At 37.0% G+C, this 14,279-nt stretch overlaps 2 protein-coding genes across 2 annotated transcripts; one reads left to right on the top strand and one right to left on the bottom strand.

Moving 5' to 3' along the window:
- The first annotated feature begins 390 nt into the window (after positions 1-390).
- On the top strand, positions 391-1,847 carry LOC108136413. The gene is made up of 2 exons (XM_017257519.2): positions 391-824; positions 1,533-1,847. Exons 1-2 carry the CDS (start codon positions 494-496, stop codon positions 1,745-1,747), a joined length of 546 nt encoding a protein of 181 aa, XP_017113008.2. The 5' UTR covers positions 391-493; the 3' UTR covers positions 1,748-1,847.
- Positions 1,848-10,625: 8,778 nt separating this feature from the next.
- Positions 10,626-12,338, bottom strand: LOC108136415. Its single transcript, XM_017257522.2, has 3 exons — positions 11,527-12,338; positions 10,830-11,002; positions 10,626-10,745 (listed from the first exon to the last, which is right to left on the bottom strand). The coding sequence occupies exons 1-3, from the start codon at positions 12,327-12,329 to the stop codon at positions 10,672-10,674; spliced, it is 1,050 nt and encodes a 349-aa protein (XP_017113011.1). The 5' UTR covers positions 12,330-12,338; the 3' UTR covers positions 10,626-10,671.
- Between the last annotated feature and the right edge of the window lie 1,941 nt (positions 12,339-14,279).

Genomic DNA, 14,279 nt, shown 5'->3' with positions numbered 1-14,279 from the left:
CGATTCTTCAAATTTGGATCCTTGTCTGATTACTTATTTTGTAAATTAGCAAAAAAAATAGTTTATAAAAATGTAAAATGTTGTTTGGAAACATCATATAAGTTTCGGCAAAGGGTAGTTCGTTAATAGAAATTACTGCAATTCCTTGATGTGTCAGCACTATACTTTTTGGTTAATTTGAAAAACAGATTATACTCAATAAAAAAAGGTCAATCCTTTTTTACCTGTGTATTTGGCTCTCTGTCACCCCTTTGGATATCCCGCTCAGGCTGAAGATATTCGCTGCCGCAGCCAAAGTCGACTTCTCTGCTCGCGTCGCTGCCTCCGATGGCGACTATAAAAAGCCAAAGTTACACAGTTTCCGAATTAAACTGTTAACAAAACAACACGCGACAGCACACACACGCAACCTCCAAAAACCCAAGCACCCCATACACACCCCACCCCATATATCATCACACACCATCCAAATATCACACGCTCACACATTAAAATGGCCACTTCCGGTCTGTTCCTGCTCTCTATCTTCTTGCTGAGCGCCACCCTTACTTCCGGCCAGCAGATCAGGGAAAGCGAAAAGGAGAGGGAGGCGGTGCGAAGTGTGCGATTATTGGATCGATTCGATAACCGATACCCCGATGGCAGCTACGAGTATCGATTCGAGTTGGACGACGGAACGGCGCGTTACGAGCGCGGATATTTCGCCAAGATTAACGAGGTCAAGACCCTGATGGTCGTGGGCTATTACTCGTATCGCATGACCGACGGCCGATACATCACCGTATTCTACAATGCCGATCAATTTGGCTATCGGCAAAATCAGTGTAAGTACAATCGGCATTTGTCTATCGATTTTAGGTTTTCACAAGACTAGGAAGTGAACAAAAAGTGATTACAAATTTAACAAAAAAAAGCCAAAAGATACAGTTATTAAAATAAATGTGATGTTCCTTCAAAGTTTGAAAGCTAGATGCAATTCATTAGGTTAATTTAAAAATTAATTGTTTCCTTATTCTGCTACAATTAAAGACATTTCAAAAGCAAGCAATCAAAGCCGTTTTAACAAACAATAAATAAAACTCTCTTAAAATCCAATACCAAATCTTTTAAGTGAGCATTTTAATTTTACGTATCCTAAATGTAACAATGTAATTTTGAATTAAAATCACCATTTAATATGCTCAATAACATTTTTTCATTTAGGATCAATAAACGAATAATTGTTTGATTGGCAATAAATATTTAAACACATGGTTAAATGAAATAAATATCTTTGAAATTAATAATTTAAAAGTTAGCCACTTGAAAAAATTTTGTCAGCTAAAAATGCACATCATTTAACTGGACCCAATTATCATGGCCTTTATTGACCACAACTAAAATGATTAATGTAAACGGCCTACCCTTTAACGAAACTCCTTCGGCAAAAATTAACAAGACATGCAGACGACACCCAACGATTATTCCTAACCTTAACCCAGAGATGGGCAATCTGGTTTATATTAATTCGTATTATTTTGTACCGCCCACAGCGATCACGCCGCAAGTGTATCCCAACCTGCCGCGCTCCATCGAGGTGCCCATGGCCAGGTCCGATCCTGAGTCCACTGCCAGCTCCAGCTCCAGCTCTAGCTCCAATTCCCAATCTCAATACCAATCCCGGTCGGAGGTCCATGGAAGCCCAAGCCCCTCCATAACGACGACAACGCCCCGGGGGGCGGGGACGAATCGCAGGGGCCGCTACTGATACCCCGTAATTGCACACCATCCTCATTATTATTATTATGGCTCCTTCCATCGTTTTTTTTTTTTCACCCTTCCTTTTTTTTAATTTTTGTGCCCCGACTACTCGTATTATATTATTATGATTTTTTTTCTGTTCATTGAAATGGAATTAAAAAATAATAAAAATTTATTAAGGCAAAGCAAAGCGAAAATTATGAATTTATTATTGAAGATGTTTCGAGTTGTTTGTGGCTGTTTTGCGTTTTTTTTATGGTCTACGCCCCTCTGCGCCTTACGAGTATTTTTGTTTTTTGGGTTTGTTTTTTGGCTGCGAAGATTTCGCGTTTTTTCGAAAGTCGCCGACAATTTGGCAATAAATTTACCACAAAGCGTTTCGGGCAATAAAACATACAAGTGCAGGGCACCCCCTCGCCAACCTGGGGTTCACACACTATACATATATATATATATGTATATTGGATATCTGGTCATATTTTTGCATTTTTGCATTTTTAACACATTTTTGGCGAGGTTCTCGGGCGCAGGCAATTAAGAAACGAAAACGAAACCAAACCAAAAACAAGACAATGTCCAGCACACTGAAAGAAACAGCTAAGCAATTAATTCATTTTATTTTATTTCTTAAGTTGCTTAAAAAATAAAAAAATAGCAAATAGATAAGGGGAACAAATAATAATAAATTGTTCTAAATGTATAATAAAATACTACAGAATATTAGTATAAGAAAAAATACATTCTGTTCATTCAATTTATAGTTTGGTGTAGAATATATAATCTTTTCAATATACATAAGACATATTCCTCTTAAATTACTCTTAAATATAGATTGCTGTTTTTTTTATATATTATATTTATTGCGAAGCTATATATGGGAACAAAATGAATATTTTTTGTGACGGTACCATTGCAAAGAGACAATTTCCAACAATGTCCAGTATGACACAATTTTTTTCCTCAGTGCAGGAACGAATTGAAATGAAATGGGATGATGCGGAATGGAATGGAATCCCAAATTCTGAACTCTCGAGTGTACGAAGGTTCATCATAAATTTATTAAGTGCCGACAGGATACCTGGGAAACGAGTTCAACGCTCGACTGACTTGCAGAATTAATTCAACTGGCACCTTTTTGTGGGCCGACTATTAAGCCATAAAACATAAAAGGCCATAAAAAATCATCTTGAGATGGGATTGCAATGGACCAGCTTAATTGCAGACCCCCGAAAATAAAGCATGATTTGTGCGCACATAAAATTGAAATTGATTTCAAATCAGATTAACTCAAGTGTTGCATAAGAAAAATTATGAAATGCGAGAAAAAAAAGGCAGCCACAAGTTTGCAACAGAGAAAAATAAAACTAAGGGCTTAAACCGGAGAATATTTTGCTAATGAAAAAAAAAAATTGGATTAAAAAGGAAATTGCATAAGCGAAAGCTTTTGGCTGCCATGAAAGCAATACTTGCCTCGCGGTTTTGGTAAGCTGAAGAAAAGGCGTTGGTAAATGTGAAAAGTGGGTGGAAAATGGGAGGAAAAGTGGTTGAGCTGGGCAGGTGGTTCTTGGCCTTCGACACTTGACTCAATGGCTTGCCACTGTTCCCATTGTGGAGCTCAGCTACACAGAACTTAAGATAAATCCAAAGAAAAAACCATGAAATAAGTAAACAAAAATGAACAGAGCAAAATTAGCTAGGTAAGTAAATAAACTGATTCTCTTAGTTTAAGTTTCATTTAAATATACCTACCTTTATATATTACAAAAAAATCCATATTTAATTAAAATTAAGAGCCACTTCAATGCAGTTATTTTTAGTAACTATTCTATTGAATATTTTGTATTACAAATTCCTTTATAATAGCTTGCATATACAAAGACAAATGAGTAGTTGAACAAGAAGAGTTAATTAATCATTAAAAACTAAAAGAGAAATTTGCTTTGAGAAACTAACTAACTAACATTTAAATTCGTGCACACGCCAAGGGAGTTTATTTAAAATCCCTAGTAATTAGAGTGCCTTTCTCTCAGCTGGATTGCTCAGTCCGTGAATTATTGTACGAGAAACACAATAAAACCAACTTCTGGGAAGTACTTAAAGAGCCTTTGCAGTTCAACACGAACCGGCAATCCCCCCCGAAATCCCCTCCACAACTCCGACTTTCCGACTTCCCGACTTTGCGACTTGCCGACGAACGGACACATGTAGCTGGGAGTCGTTAAAATTATCAATGAAACTTTACAAATCTTCTCCGGGAAAAGCCGGGAAAATGGATTGGGGCGAGGGGCAATGAAATGGAAAATAAGAAAGGAATAAAGCCAAATACAAGGGAAAAAGTTAAGTTGCAACTTTGTTAACTTTGACGCTTATTAAAGAGAGCAAAATCCAGCCAGTAACTAAGTGAAGGGAAATCGGATAAATGGTAAAAAACAGTCTTCCAGAACTTCGTTTCGATTAAAGGGCGAGGAAACCTAAAAAAAATTACCACAACCCGTCATTTCAATGTCAATGCCATATATCCCGCTCTGTGTTTCCATTAAATTCACATCACCCAAATCTTAAATGCCTTGCAAAAAGAAATAAATATTTTTTCCGGCTCGGCCCCGAAATATAATCAAAAGGCAATAAATATTACAAATGTGACAAAGCAGGCAAAGTTTAACTAGGACATGGACCTCCTTTTTTCGCCGTATCCCAGGAAGCGGCTACAAAATGTTTGCATGCTGCGGCAACAGCAACAAACAGTGAAAACAGCGTCACAAAAAATGTAAACCAAAGCCAAAGGATGAAGAATAAACAGAGGTGGAAAGGACACCGAAAAATGAGCGAGGACCAAGGACTAACTAAGCCTGCTCAAAGAGGGAAATACCCTATAAGGAGGTCGAAAAAACCAGTGGAAGTCGATTGATATTGATAATTTATGGTTTCATGATGGTTTCAACCAATTTTCGAAGAATATTTAAGCTATATTTATATATATAATATAATAAATGTAGTTTTGGAATTTAGCCAAAGGTTTTTAATACTTAATATCATTAGGATTTAACATTTTCAATTTAAGCAACTTATTTATAACTTTAAAATCATATGTTAATGTAAGAAAATAACAATCAAATGTTTTGCAGTCGGTATTATATTTTCAAATAAGGCATAAGTTCCTGAAAACCAAGACGCATGCTATGTATGGAACACCTTTTTTAGAGGGTATGGAAAAGGGATAAGCATTGCGGCACACCCGTTGAGGGGGCGTCGGCGAAAAAATTAAATATAAAATGCAAAAATGGCTTTTAAGCAGCGAAAGTCGCGTTTAGCGGGTGGGGGGGAGAGGTAGGCACTTACTCCACGAGTGGGGGGTTGGGGATGCCCAAAGGACGCAGGACACATGGCAGGTGTGTGGGCAGGGTGTGCTAAAAGGACATGGCCGTTGTTTGCCGCTGGGTGCCGAGCCATGCCAAGCCATGCCAAGCCGTGTCGCGCCGGGTGATGTGTGCAGTTCATCAGCGACCGCAGCAAAAGGCTGCGAGATCCGGCTAACAAAAAAGGACGTACTGCCAGTTAGCCATCAAAAAAACGCGCAAGAAGGATTCAACCGAAACGGGAAAACGAAATTAGCATAGGGCTGGCTTAGCGCTGTCAAATGAACCAGAAAGCAGTTCATTAAAAACGAAAATATGACCAAATAAAAAAACAAACAAACAGAAACGTTGAGAGTATAATCAAAGGTACTTTGCTTCCAGGTAAAACATAACGAGCATCTATAAAATACGATAAATTGTAAAGTGAAAAGCGTTTTATTAGAATTTTCACTGCAACCCTAGGCAAATTATGAAGTAAATTGCATTTCTTCGTGAGAGTTTTTCTTTTATTTAATTCCGTTTTTTAACACCTCTAATGAAATTGCCAGGCGCAAGTTGTCTAACTAACTCCTTGCGCCTCGCCCGCCACACTCCTTTGTTTATGCAAGTGGAAATTCATTATTTTAGCATGCACGCCGCAAATTATGCTCTGAACTCGCACATTTCCCCCTTTTTTTTTGCGAGCTTTGTAAGTGGAATTACCTTATTGGGCCAGATTAAATTCATCAGGAATTGCGGGCGAGTTTCTGGCCGCGAATTAACATTCCAAATTGAATTGGTGTTCAACAGTTCATGATTGCATTTGGGGGTATTTATGGCCATTTGGTAGTTCAAGCTCTGCAAATTTAATATCAAATATTTTATCACATTTAAATCATTTTTTCTCACATATAAAATAATGGTTAGTCTTCTTGGATCACCCTAACTGCAAATAAATGTATTAATTACCATTAATCGATCGCTTAAAGCTTTAAAAACATCTGGCACTGATTTAACTAAAAAAGTTCGCTCATAAATATTTAAAGAACGCACTAATTGCTGCTTGTCAACACAATTAAGAGAGGTACTGAGGTGAAACTGAATTCGGACACGCAGTTTTGCTCATATATTAAATGAAGTTTCAGCAATTATTTTTCGCTTTGGCCGAAAAAAAACGTTGTTAACCAGTGCAGCAAACACAATAAAAGCGAAGGGAACATTCAGCCGCAAAACAACTGGGGATTTTATTTAAATTTTTAAACGAAAATCCGCTAAGAGTATTTGCCCTGACCAGAATATCCAGGTGAGTCGTGGATAATAATATAGTACATACATATATACATACATCTGTATAAAAACGTTTAAAATAAAAATGCACACTCGCTTGGTTTTTTCGTTTTGCCATTTTTGCCATTTTTGCCGTAAACAGGCGTAACTTTTTCGTGTTTTGCCTTTGTTCCTCTTTGGTTTAAAATGAACACGAAGCTATTTGTTAATTCAATGAATTTATTTGCAGGCCCAGGCAGGAATCGTCTGGAACTGAGTCGCCGAGTCCGGAACACTGCCCGAAACATGTTCCATCGCCATCCGCACACATTGATAAACACATTACAAGATATTTTGCATATTTCATGTGTTCGAGGCGAAGGAAAAAGGACATCCATATTTGCATGGTCATGGGGATGGGCATTTATGGCACATATACAATACGCACATGGCATACAGTCAGCTCGTGTTAAAATCTGCTTTTATGATTAATTGCCGTGGTGCTGGAAAATAAACCGCGACAAGGAAGGCGACTTGCTGCATTTCAATTTGTATTTTCGCAGCTCGACCATTTTCATTGCTCGACCGCTTTTCCGGCCTTTCCCATTTCGCACAGTCACACTCACACTCACACTCACACTTCTGGGGTTTTTCGCTTTTTGGTTGCCGCGGTGTAATGTTGCATTCGGGGGATTGAAGTGTGATCCTTGTGTAATTGGGCGTTAATTAATTATTTCATTCATTTTTCGAGAGTTCACAAGTGCACAACAATTGTATCATATTATATTGATACATTTAACACATTTAGTTTGTGGACATAACAAATTCAGGTTGTGACAAGCTGTGGAAATATACATTTAAGCATGTCTGCCCAGGATATTAATTACACATTGGGAGTAAGCCAAACAATTTGTGGCAATATGATCAGTCAATCAATACAATTTATCTATTTTTAATCAAAGTCCACAAATTAAAATTAATAATTGGACAAATATGTATAAAAATCCAACTAAGCTAATTAATGTTTACAAAGTTTTTCATGTGCTTATGTTTTGTACATTAATAATGAATATAATAAATACAAAAATTAGAATATACTTTATTTGACTACTAAAATTTGCCTGAATTTAAACTTGTTTAACAGCCATTGTAACCATTTTGCAAGTATTTATCTTCGAATAAAAATAAACGTTGTTTGACCCATTTATTCATTATTAATTGGCTAACTAAAATAGTTTATACATTTTTTTGTCGGTGCCTTAATACATTTTCTTTCCCCCATTAAACCCCACTTGGCCCAACATTTCTTTCGCCTACGAAAGTTGTTCTTATTTCGGATCTTCTGGAAATTGGCGCGTTTATCTTGCATTATTTTGCGCACATTCGCTTCGCATAACTTTCGGCCTCTGTTGCAGTCACTGTTCCTCTGCCTCAACTTAAACTCATTCTGCTTGAAATGCACTTAAATAAATAATGCATCAGGAAAAGTACACTCACATACTCATTTAGCTAGGAAACATTTTTGTATGATGTTTACACTTTAAAAATTAACAAATAAACTGCTTTTGGCTTCTGTTACTTTAATCATATATACAATTCGTGTTAATAAATTTGGAACTTAAAGCCTAGTTTTTGTTTTTTTTTAGCAAGCGAAATCAACGCTTATGTCAAATCTTACAGGAAATATCACTAAGAACTTAAAAATGGATTTAAAAGAAATATAAAAATCTATTACAAAATATTTTTATAACTTTGAATAAATTAGATATAAAATAGCCAGATTAGGATTTTTTGAAATATCCAATGATCCAATAAATAAATAAACAAATAAATAAATAAACTTATTTAGCCGTTTATTTAAAAATACATAAACCTTAAACATCCCATATTCATTGTTAGAAATTAAAAAAAAAATGTTTAACCAAGATATAACTGCTTAAAAGCAAAAAAGCATGGAGGCCATTAGTTAGTTAACGAAACGGCCATTTACGCTGGTTTCTTTCTGTGCTTCTGAGACTTTCGCCATTGCTTCCGTTTCCTTTACGCCCAGAAGGGGATGGAAATGAGGGACGGAGGACGAAGGACGAAGGACGAAGGAGAGCAAAGGAGGAACTGCAACTGGCATTTTTGGCGTTCCCGGCACGCGCTCACTAATTTTATTCCTTAATAAAAACCAAAGGCACACAATACGCTGGAAGCGGAAAGCCGGTTGTGCACGTAGCGTCCTTGCAATCGCCCCCTCTCCCTCTGTCCCCATATAGCCATCTCTCTCTCCCAGGGGATAGCCATCTCGCTCATTGCTACCTTGCCACATTGCTACCTTTTGGCAAAGGTTCGCTATCAAACTAGCAAAGTTCATTAAAGTGATAATTACAAAGGCCGTAAAAGAAGCGACCAAGAAGACCAAGTCGACACGGAAAGGATATACGAGCTGCAAACTGAAAAGTAACCCCAAACCGAAACCAGGTTAAAATTAGACAAAAAGAAGGCCAAGTTGGTTCAGACATGGATGCCCATGCCCACATTTAATGTGCGAGTTGCTTGCCAAATAGTTATTTCTTTATTTGCAGGCAAGATAGTGATGATCTGAAATAAATATTGTATAAATAAAATTGTAACTATAAAATATAATCTTTATTAAAACTAAACTATTTTGGCATGTAAAGAAATAAGATAGGAGAACAAGGAACAAATCTATCCAAAAAAAACGACAAAATGGCAGCACTGGCGAGACTTTTCCGCACTTCTCAGTTTGCAGCAAATGAGGTGAAACAGTTACACTTGATAAGAATGGAAAATTCGTGTTCAATTTAATTGCCAGACCCCGAAGCCCATAGTTTTTTAATTTACACATTCAGGGAAAATCATTGGCATCGGCACAGGCCTATAAAGTTGGGTTCGAACCAGGCTTTAAATAATCATAAGCCAAGACCCAAAAAACTTTGCACAGCTGCCAACAGGCTGTCGCCCAAGGACCAAGAAAACTTTGTGGCATAAACAACAAACAGGGAGAATTCGGTGGCATATGGGGCGGGGCAAATTGAGGGAAAGGCAGGCCATAAACTACAATTGAAAGAAACAACAAAGACATTGGCAGCAGCAGCAGTAGCAGCAGCAGCAGAAGGCAAAAAGTAAATAAATAAATAAATAAATACTATACATATGCAAAAATGCCAAAAGGATTGGGCAAAAGTGAAATGCTTTGATATGCATCTAAATGGCATCATCAGCATCATCCATGCCCCTGCCCTTAACACCCCACTGCCCAGGGGTTTTCAAGTGGGACAACAGCAGGCACACAGAAAAACCAAAATCGATTTAATATTTGAGCTGATTTCAAAAAAATAGCATGCTTACAAATTATAGGACATTTTATGTGTGCTTTGAAATATTAAACCATATAAATGAAATCAAGTCATATTTCAAAATGTATTAATCAAATTATATTATTTGGTGTTATGTTATCAATCAACAAATTAAATAAAATATCTATAGTTAATAAACCAAAATTCTAAACTAATTTGCATTCTATATTTAACAACATGGAATTTAGTTTAAAATATTTTAAAACTTTTCTTTCAGTTCAGCAGCAACATGAACAGCAGCAACAGCAACAGCAACCAAAGATGGCAATCAGCAACACTACGATTGAGAAAGCAACAGCAAATAGAATAGGAATCAAGCAAAACAACAACAACAACAACAACAGCATTCAATGTTTGCAAAATCTGGTAAAAAATAAAAATAGTGGAAAAACAAAATACGAACAGATCAGACCTGCCAACAGTAGCAAAAACAGCAACAAAAAATAATGTATGTATATAACACCACGAACGACAAACAAACACAAAAAATACAGCAAATCATTTTGCGGGCATTACATTTTATTTCGCCATTCGTTTGCCGCAGAGCAGGCAAAGTAAACATTGGGTCAAAAGATTTATTCATAAACTATTTTAATACAGAGATTTTTATTTAAAAAAATTTACAAATGAACGTATATATTCAAATTCAAACCCTGCCTACAAACTGCCACTACAGTTAAAAAAATATTTCTTAAGTAATATTTCATAAAAATATATATATAATTTGTTTTTCTTTTTTTGTTCTACTGCTGGAAACCTTTAATAATAATGGTAATAGGAGTTTAAATATATCAAAATAAATTAGCCAATAAAAATGCCACCTTTTTTCCAAAATTTATTCAAAACTAGATCAGCTTATATAAGTTATAAAAAAAAGAAAAAAAAACTATACTCTATATCTAGTATGATTATCCATTGCTTGAGGACCACTGTGCCCACCGCTTCAAAAGCCTGTTCATCCTCTTTCACATATTGGTCGCTTTTGTGGCTTTGTAATGCAAATGTTTGGGCAACCCTGGCTGGTGATAGTGGAGCTCGACTGGGGGCGAAAGAAATGTGTGTGGGGGGGGGATAAATGGAATATACAATCACTATTGATGGCAACTCTGGACAGACAACTCACTTCTGTAGACATTGTAGCCCCGCTCGTCGGCAATGTAGTACTGCGTCTGGATTTGATTCTTGGGCCCGGGAATGGGCACTGAATTGTAGCCCTCCTGCACGTTGATCACCTGGTCACCCACTTTCTTGGTGTACAACTTCTTGTAGTTCACCAGACCGTTGCTCATCACTAATCTGGGGTATAGAAAACATTTTAAAGTATCCTATTAGCATACATTTTTAATGGACTAAATATAATTTTATTCCTAACAAAATAGTGGATTGTGAAAAATTTAAAGCATATTGGCTTACAAAAATGTTAAAACTGCTTACATTTAAAGTTTTAATTTACTTTAGAGGGATTTTATTGAAGTGGGTACTCTAAAATGGATTTTAAAATACAAGTTTTTGAAGTTATTTCAAATTTCTAAGCCAAAAATCATTAATTTATTAAATGCTATTTAAATGGATCTAGAAAAATCATTGAGTTAAGTTTTGTATAAGATTGGTTATAGGATATATTATTTGTTAAGTTTTTCATAAGCATTGAAAAATTATTTTCCATATGCAAAATAAAAGTTTTAAATAAATTGTATCCTGACCATTTTTAAAATGTACTTAATATCCACAAATCATTGGTGAAACTTTTGGGAGCCCAAATTCGATTTAATTGCTTGTGACCGGCATATATTTTAATTAATTAGTTTGAGCCAACTTACTTGTATTCCTCGGTGCCATTGGGGTGTATGACGTGATAGTTTTGCACAACATAAATGGGCGTGGGTGTGGGCGTGCCCGTGGGATGGCTGGTGGTTGCAGGTCGTGTAGTTGATGCTGATGTGGGTGGTGCCACTTCGTCGAAGAAATAATCAAGATTCTCCTCTTCAAAGTCCATTTGCGGAAATACGACCAATTGATCCTCGTACAATGGCCATATTTGCTCAATAGGTGTCCCAACTTGGATGGGTTTTGGGGTGGTGGTGGTGGTGGTGGTGGTGCTGCTGCTGCTGCTGCTGCTAGTTGTGGTGCCATCTGTTGTTGTTGTTGTGGTGGTCAGCGGCGGACCAAAGTCATCACCATCCTCGATGTCAGTGGGCCAAACAACCAATTGTAATTCATAGATGGGCTGGCTGTCCGGGGACTTCAAGTGACGATGCTGTTGCTGCTGTTGCTGTTGCTGCCAGTCCGGATTTTGCAGTGGCTTCTCCACCGGCTTATTACCAGCCCGATGCCACGCCCCCTCATTGTGGCAACCTAACGAGTCCATTGTCGCCGCATCGAAAGTCAATTTACAGTCGATGCGTCGGCCATCCACTTGAACAGAGGGCTCCTTTTGCGACTCGGATTTCGTTTCTAGCTGCTCTGTATAGGGGCTTTGGCCCAAGTCCAGGTCTGTGCTAGCAATGGTGGTGTCCGGATCCGGATCCGGATCCTGATCCCTAACTATCCCGGCCTGCAGCATCGGGATTAGTGTCGCCGCCAGCAGCAGCAACCACTCCGGCCGGATTCTGTTTGATGACATGTCTGCGGGCGCCTTTCCTTGCCTTTTGCACGCTGCCAAAAGGCCCGGACTTGTATTTATACGAATCAAGGGCGTTCTCGTTCTGGTTCTCTTTCTCGCTGCTGCTGATTTCAAGTTGACTGAATCATCATCATCGTCGTCATCGTCAGCTGCACTTTGGCCATCAGGAATACACTATATACATATATATATATATATGGCTACAATACCGTTATGCGCCACGAACGGCAAATAAGCCGGCTTTTGAGGCGGCTGCTTTGGAGGAGGGCCAATAATAAACAGTCGAAGCTGCAGCTTAACCCTTGAGTTTGGGACAAATATCAAGCCTTTGTATATTAATTAAACGCTGTGTAGCTCAAATAATTGTGAAACTAATTGAAGCTTTAAAATCTCTAAGCGGAAAACAATGCTTTTGGACATTTAGACTACTTTAATTACTTAAGTAATGAATTCAATGAAGTTGAGCATTACTCATACGCAGCGTTGCCTTCGTTAAATTCCTGCAGATTTGCTTATACATGCTTTATTGTTCATTAAAGAAAATACGTTTTTAATTTGTTTTTTATTACTAAACTAGTTCATTAAATCATGTGTTTATTAAATTTTCTTTTATCATCACATATTTTAAGTCGAATAAATATGCCATCAATACATGCCAAAGATTGAAACTAATTTTAATTTCACTCAATTTAAATAAATGCCAAGACACAAATTCAGTTTGCTTGTAACCCACCAAGGGGTTAAAGTGCATAATATAATACCCGAAAGATGATGAAAATCGGTAAATGAATACATGATTGTGAAGCGTGAGGAGCTCAAGTGCAGGATTGTTAAAATCTTTATAATCACGCTCGTAAATGTGCTAATGGGTATTTGCATCGGAGTTTGTTTGTGCAAGGGGTGATCGAAGTTCATTGGTTTAGTAACTGAAAATATTTGTATATATATTTTTTAATTAAAGAATTTGTTTTCTTCCTCCTCATTCCAGTGTTCTTTGGCCTTTTGCTCATTTACTTGATGATACCTTTCGTGAAATTTAAACAGGGTCATTTATAATGAGATTTTCCATGGCTGGCGCATCTGCTGTTGATGACTTGGATTTCTTGCTATTTTGGCCAACTTTCTGCATTTATCTGCTGGTGATTCTTCGCCGTCATTTCGGTTCCTTAGCCATGTCTCATAAAATATATTGGACGTTGTAAAGTATTATAATATTTTTAAAGCTTGCCTTTCGGCTCAAACCGGTTTCAACTTTGTCTGCTTATCTCGTTCACATTCTGGTTTATTTTTGGCGCATTTTCAAGGGCAGCTAGCCTTATAATTTAATTCAAATTCTATTTAATTGAATCAAAGGCGTCTTTAATGTGCAATTTGTCAAAAACTTTTTGATTTATGAGTCCGCAACAGCAAGCGGCTGTCAAGGAACTTGTTCACTTCACTTTACTTCTTTCTTATTTCCCTTTTCTTTCCTCCAGGAAAATTGAAAATCTCTCACAGCAATTTCCATGCAAACGAAACAATTCCGCCCCCATCCAGCCCAAATTTCCTGTTTCCCTTTTTTCTGCACTTTTTTGTTGGCACAAATTTAATTTGATTTGATTTTGGCCGCTGGACATGGCAAGCCCCCGGCAATTTGTCAAAAACTGTATACCTAAAACATTTTTATATGTGTATGCTAAAGTATATGCCATGCCATGTGCCCCTAATAACAAACAGCAATCCGCAGCATTTTTTTGGGGAAAAAAATTGCAATAATTATGGGAGGTTTATTAAAAAAAAGAAAACCATTTAAATAATGGGTGCAAAATAAAAATTCTCTTTATTTAGGACAAACACCATATATTTTTCATTAAAAATCGCAAAACAATAAATCCGTGTTACCAACTATAATAAAACAAAAACGAATTGACAATTTCACAAGTATTCATAGTAAAATGTAGGGTATGTCTA

The sequence above is a fragment of the Drosophila elegans genome, unplaced genomic scaffold, assembly GCF_018152505.1.
Source record: "Drosophila elegans isolate 14027-0461.03 unplaced genomic scaffold, ASM1815250v1 contig_149, whole genome shotgun sequence".
Classification (NCBI taxonomy): domain Eukaryota; kingdom Metazoa; phylum Arthropoda; class Insecta; order Diptera; family Drosophilidae; genus Drosophila; species Drosophila elegans.
This window is presented reverse-complemented; position numbering and strand designations above follow the sequence as displayed.

Coding starts and splice junctions, on each gene's coding strand:
- LOC108136413 (XM_017257519.2), top strand. CDS start 494: ATGGCCACTTCCGGTCTGTTCCTGCTCTCTATCTTCTTGCTGAGCGCC. Junction 825..1,532: donor TGGCTATCGGCAAAATCAGT/GTAAGTACAATC, acceptor TACCGCCCACAG/CGATCACGCCGCAAGTGTAT.
- LOC108136415 (XM_017257522.2), bottom strand. CDS start 12,329: ATGTCATCAAACAGAATCCGGCCGGAGTGGTTGCTGCTGCTGGCGGCG. Junction 11,003..11,526: donor AATGGCACCGAGGAATACAA/GTAAGTTGGCTC, acceptor TCTATACCCCAG/ATTAGTGATGAGCAACGGTC. Junction 10,746..10,829: donor GGGCTACAATGTCTACAGAA/GTGAGTTGTCTG, acceptor TTTCGCCCCCAG/TCGAGCTCCACTATCACCAG.